We start from the raw sequence: 5,600 nt of genomic DNA on the forward strand, positions 1-5,600 counted from the left end.
CAAGGAGTGGATTATGGCCAAGCATTCTTTTATAGACCCCTCTGGTTTAGATAGGTTTCTTGCGCAGCGCAAGAGGAAGGAGAGTAGAGCACAGTCATCCAGGTCACTTGGACGTTCATCATGAGGTGGTAGTGGGGATGTCTCCCCTTCGAGCTGAAGCATTTCTTAGTTGTTGTTTTCTTTGCTAGCTTTTCTTTTTTCATGTTTACTTTTGTTTAGTCTCATTATCTTCTACTTGTCCGAGGTGTGGGCAAGAATTTCTCATATGTATAAACACATTTTTTGTTCGCTATTATTAGTGTTGAGTGCATTGTTCCTTAACTTGCCGTCTCTCGTGTCGTCCTTCTTCATTTTCTTTTCACTGTTTGATGGTGCGGGGAAATGGCTGTCAGAGTTTAGTGGTCGATGGCCCTAGCCAATTTTAGCCTTGTGTTACCCCGTGCCTAGCCGCGTTGGCTATGTCGACCGTCGGGAGAGGGGTCTAGCGGCTAAGGGCCTTAGCCAATTTTTGGCTTGTTAAGACTCTCCGCCTAGTCGCGTAGGCTATGTCGACTATCTGGAGGGGGGTCTAGCGGTTAAGGGCCTTAGCCAATTTTTGGCTTGTTAAGGCTCTCCGCCTAGCCGCGTAGGTTATGTCGACCGTCGGGAGAGGGGTCCAGCGGTTAAGGGCCTTAGCCAATTTTTGGCTTGTTAAGGCTCTCCACTAAGCCGTGTAGGCTATGGACAGTCGGGAGAGGGGTCCAGCAGTTAAGGGCCTTAGCCAATTTTTGGCTTGTTAAGGCTCTCCGCCTAGCCGCGTAGGCTATGTCGACCGTCGAAAGAGGGGTCCAGCGGTTAAGGGCCTTAGCCAATTTTTGACTTGTTAAGGCTCTCCGCCTAGTCGTGTAGGCTATGTCGACCGTCGGGAGAGGGGTCTAGCGGTTAAGGGCCCTAGCCAATTTTTGGCCTGTTAAGGCTCTCCACCTAGCCGCGTAGACTGTGTCGAACACTCTCTGCGGACAGGCCACGTGGTCAATAGCCTTAATACTTTTTACCACCCTATTGTCGACGTAGGCTTCTATGACATTTCCAATCAACTCCTGGAAGACCCTATTCACCATCCTCTGGTAAGTTGCCCCTGCATTCTTCAGGCCGAAAGGTATGACAGTGTAACTGTTGGTTCCGAAATCTGTGATGAACGACGTCTTCTCCTGGTTGCACTCAGCCATAGAGATTTGATGATACCCCGAGAAAGCGTCTAGGAAGCTGAGCCTCTCATGACCCGATATGGCGTCGACGAAGTGGTCTATCCATGGGAGCGGGTATGAGTTCTTAGGGCATGCCTTATTCAATCCAGTATAATCTACGCACATGCGCTACTTCTTATTTGACTTTTTTACTAGCACAATGTTGGCTAACCATTTGGGGGTACCGTACCTCTCGGATGAAACCTGCTTGCAGTCGCTTTTCCACTTTCGCCCTTGCTATTTCTTGCCTTTCGGGGTCGAGGTTCCTTTTCTTCTGCTTTATTGGTTTGGCTCCGAGTAGGACTCCGAGACGATACTGAGCTAGTGTTGGGCTGACCCCGGTGACATCACTTGGGCTCCATGCAAAGACGTCTAGGTTGTCTATCAGACACCTCACCAGCTTCCATTTTTCGTCAGTGTCCAACTCGGCCCCAATGCTGACCTCCTGGCCCCCATTATAGAAATATTTTCGATCATGTTAAGTGGCTCAATCCGCCCTCTCGGAGGTTCGACTTCTAACATCATGACTGATGGGGCTCTTCTAACTGATATATTGTCGACATAACATTTCTTGGATGCTTGCTGATCTCTTTGCACACACCTGACTCCCCTGCTAGTCGGGAATTTCAGGACCTGGTGATAGGTCGAGGGGATGGCCCCAGCTACGTTGAGTAACAGTCGACTGTAGATTGCATTATAGGCCATGGGGGTCTTAACGACCAAAAAGCTTGCCACAATTACCACAGTGGTCGGATGTGTGCCCAGCGTGATCGGGAGCTCCACAGTACCTTCTAGAATCACCATGGCTCCTCCAAAGCCTTGTAAGGGGGTGTTTACGATTTTTAACTTGTCAGGTGGGACCTTCAAGCCTAAAAAAAGTCCCAGGTGAGTACATTTGCGACACTTTCCCCGTCGACCAATACTCTTTTGACGTCAAAATCAGCTATGTCGCCTACTATAAGTAAGGCATCATCAAGGGGGTGCGCCACGCCTATCAAGTCTTCCTCGCCAAAAGTGATGCTTTGGCTGAACCTTGCCTTCTTTTGGATGGAGCAGATCCCGAGAGAGCACGCGAAGCTTTTCCTTGCCGAGTTTGAATCTTCCCCTCCTGCTAACCCTCCTGTAATCATGTTTATCACTCTGGCCCTAGGTGGGGGACGATCCTCCATCTTTTGCTTCCCCCGATTATCCTTCACATACTTGCCTAGGAGACCCCGCCTTAGGAGGCGCTCGATCTCCTCCTTTAGTTGCAGGCACTTTTTAGCATCATGCCCGTGATTCTTGTGAAAATGACAATATCTGCCTTGGTTTCTTTTGCCTGTTGGCGTTACCATGGGTCTCGGCCATTCTAGCTCTTTCATGTCTCGTATTTCCAGCAATAGTTTGGCATGGGGGGTGTTCAAAGGGATGAACGCCCTGGACTCCTCTTGTTTGTGCCTGGCTGGCCGGTCTTGGGCGGCCTCATTCACCATCTGCTCACTCATTGGCCTATTTTTGTTGGCAGGTCTTAGCTCGTCCCCCGCCTTGTGCTTGTGACTTTCTACTTCCCATCCCTCTCTGAGGTTTTTTATGACCTTCTCCGTCTCCTTAGTATCAACATACTTGTCTCCCTTTTTCAATAGGTCGTGCATTGATTCTGGGGGGTTCTTAGAAAGTGACATCTTGAAAGCCCGGTTTCGAGTTCCATTCATTAACGCAGTCACCATCGTCGACATCTGAAGGTCCTCTATTCCAAGGATCGCACGGCTAAATCTGGCCAGATATTCCTGCAGAGACTCATTTTTCTCCTGGACCACCTACATTAGTCCAATGGCTGTCATCCTCTTTCTCTTGCTACTCAGGAAGTAGGCTACAAAGCTCCTGGAAAGTTCATCAAATGTTCGGATAGACCGGGGGACAAGTGTTGCCACCCAGTCTCTGGCTTCCCTCCTAAGAGTCGGGGAAAAAGACCGACACATTACCGCATCGAGTGCTGCATAGAGGCTCATCAGATCAACAAAAGTCCATAGATGGTCAAGTGGATCTGTGACCCCATCGTAAGCCTCTATCATAGGTTGCTTAAAGCCTTTAGGTAAAGGAGACCGCCATGATCTCGGGCGCGAATGGGTCCTCTTCTAGGACCATCTGCCTGTGCTTGTCTTTTCTTTTAGAAATCGCGTCATCAATTTTCTTCGTCATGATCTCTTCCACTCTCCGCTCCAGATCTGCCAGGGGTAGGATGGACTGCAGGACCATCATCCCTGGAGCCCCCGAGTCTGCGGTCATCGGTTGGATGGCAGGCAGTGTTTCTATGTGCGCCTCCTGGGGTAGAGGCGGGCCTCTGCCGAATGCGATGGGAGGGCGGCTCTCTGCGTTTGATTCTGCAAGAGGATCATCATGGCCGCTAACTGGGTCTCTAGGGCGCTAAACTGGTTTTGCGTCACATACTGCGGTGGCGACGACGGATCGGGGCCTCTGGCGATCGATTCTGATTCTGCCTCCATCGTTGCTGTTCTTAGGCGTGTGTCACTTCGTGTTCGTCTTCTCGACATGACCTTTGTGTTCAATGGAAGAAGTTCCCACAGACGGCGCCAATGAAATGGCTGTGGAAGAATACCCTTCTATCTGCCTGGTGGCGTTCGACGTTCCGACTACTCCGTCAAGTGTGTGTGACCTAAAAAACGAAGGTGGGGCTTCCTCTCCCGTTTTACCTCCAGCATGAGAATTAATTTTTAGACTTGGAAAAAATGCAATTGGAATTCAGATGGCTAAAAAGAGAGAGAGGGAGAGCCCTTTACCTGTGTCACATCCGAGGGTATTTATAGATATTGGGAGCTCGATAATCGCTGGACGGTTGTGGTGCCAAGTGTCCCACGTTGGCATTTCCACTACCCCCACGTTCTGAGTGGAGGGTCTTTAACTCCCCGCCTGGAGGTTGTTCCTGTATTAACCGCCATGGAACCTAGTCAATTCACTAGAGGTTTTATGGCTAAGTATTTGGATAGGCAATTTCATGCCCGTTGAAGACTTCGCGTAGAGGTCGAGCGACCTCTAGGGGTAGTAGTAGAGCGCTCCTTGGGGGTTGTGGTAGAGCGCCCCTCGGGGGTCGATGACCTCGCTTAGTGGTAGAACGCCCCCTGGGGGTTGTGGTAATACGCCCCCTGAGGGTTATGGTAGAGCGCCCCTGGGGGGTCGACGACCTCGCGTAGTGGTAGAGCACCCCCTGGGGGTAGTGGTAGAGCGCCCCTGGGGGTTGTGGTAGAGCGCCCCTGGGAGGTGTGGTAGAGCGCTCTTGGGAGGTTGATGGGCTCGCGTAGTGGTAGAGCACCCCCTGGGTTAGTGGTAAAGCACCCCTGGGGGGGTCGACGGCCTCGCATAGTGATAGAGCACCCCCAAGGGTTGTGGTAGAGCGCTCCTGGGGGGGTCAACGGCCTCGCGTAGTGGTAGAGCAACCCCTAGGGGTAGTGGTAAAGCTCCCCTGGGGGTCGATGGTCGTGCATGGTGGTCGAGCACCACTTGGGGATAGTGGTAGAGCGCCCCTTAGGGGTCAATGGCCTTGCATCGAAGTGCAGTGATCCATCTTGTTTGTCGTCGAGGGTGGCTTTCTCTACCAACCTATATCAAAAGCACACATCAAAAAAATAAAAATAAAAAATTTCCCAATAGTTATACCTTTCTTTTCATACTTAAAAGTAATTCAAATAATTAAAATTCCGCCATTTCAGCCTAACACTAGAGGATACACCATCAGATTCTGTAAATCATGGATTCCTCGGTGTTCAGAGCCTATAAATTCATTTTCTTTCCTACCCTAATCTTCAATTGCTTTTGTGCGGAGGTGACTCCAATTGAGGGAGGAGGGGAGCAAGTGGCAGCCTTTTTCTTTACGCGAGAGTTTCAGAGAAGATAATCTTGTTTAAACCAGGTTGATTTTTGTTTGTACCGATCCCGTCTCAATTTTATATCAATTTCTGTTCACAAATTTCTTGTTTTCATGCCTAGCTGATTTCTTTTATGTCGATTTTACACATTTTGCCTTTTAAATATATTTTTTCTGCAGTGTTCTTTGAATTGATAAGGTTTTCTCCAGTAGGTTGATATAAAAAAAATATGAATATCAAGCAACAAGTTTGTACACTTATTTTGCACAATACAAAGAAGTTAGATCCTCTAAATTTAAGTATTTTTTCGTAATCTTGTGTGTTCTAACCTCCTCATCCTCATGTACAAGTGTAAGGTGATTTTTCTTGTTGTGAACCCTTCTTGATTATATATCAATTAATGTTCACCAATTCAAGTTCATGCCTAGTTGATTTTATCATTTTCTACATTTTGATTGCCTTTTTAAATATTAATTTATACAGTCTGCCTTGAATTAACACTGTTTTCTCAAGT

At 48.6% G+C, this 5,600-nt stretch overlaps 2 protein-coding genes across 2 annotated transcripts; both read right to left on the bottom strand.

The window, feature by feature from the left end:
* Positions 1 to 914: 914 nt before the first annotated feature.
* LOC111366904 lies at positions 915 to 2,030 on the bottom strand. The gene is made up of 3 exons (XM_022987585.1): positions 1,860 to 2,030; positions 1,417 to 1,671; positions 915 to 1,322 (listed from the first exon to the last, which is right to left on the bottom strand). Exons 1-3 carry the CDS (start codon positions 2,028 to 2,030, stop codon positions 915 to 917), a joined length of 834 nt encoding a protein of 277 aa, XP_022843353.1.
* Positions 2,031 to 2,095: 65 nt separating this feature from the next.
* LOC111366905 lies at positions 2,096 to 3,277 on the bottom strand. Its single transcript, XM_022987586.1, has 2 exons — positions 3,027 to 3,277; positions 2,096 to 2,978 (listed from the first exon to the last, which is right to left on the bottom strand). Exons 1-2 carry the CDS (start codon positions 3,275 to 3,277, stop codon positions 2,096 to 2,098), a joined length of 1,134 nt encoding a protein of 377 aa, XP_022843354.1.
* Positions 3,278 to 5,600: the final 2,323 nt, after the last annotated feature.

Source organism: Olea europaea, chromosome 18 (genome assembly GCF_002742605.1).
Source record: "Olea europaea var. sylvestris chromosome 18, O_europaea_v1, whole genome shotgun sequence".
Classification (NCBI taxonomy): Eukaryota; Viridiplantae; Streptophyta; class Magnoliopsida; order Lamiales; family Oleaceae; genus Olea; species Olea europaea.

Bases quoted from the DNA above. Each gene is read 5' to 3' on its own strand.
- LOC111366904 (XM_022987585.1), bottom strand. From the start codon at position 2,030: ATGGTGATTCTAGAAGGTACTGTGGAGCTCCCGATCACGCTGGGCACA. The intron at 1,672-1,859 runs GTCCTGAAATTC...AATGGGGGCCAG, and splicing joins TCCCCTCGACCTATCACCAG to GAGGTCAGCATTGGGGCCGA. The intron at 1,323-1,416 runs GTACGGTACCCC...GGATTGAATAAG, and splicing joins AAGCAGGTTTCATCCGAGAG to GCATGCCCTAAGAACTCATA.
- LOC111366905 (XM_022987586.1), bottom strand. From the start codon at position 3,277: ATGATAGAGGCTTACGATGGGGTCACAGATCCACTTGACCATCTATGG. The intron at 2,979-3,026 runs GTAGGTGGTCCA...ATATCTGGCCAG, and splicing joins ATGACAGCCATTGGACTAAT to ATTTAGCCGTGCGATCCTTG.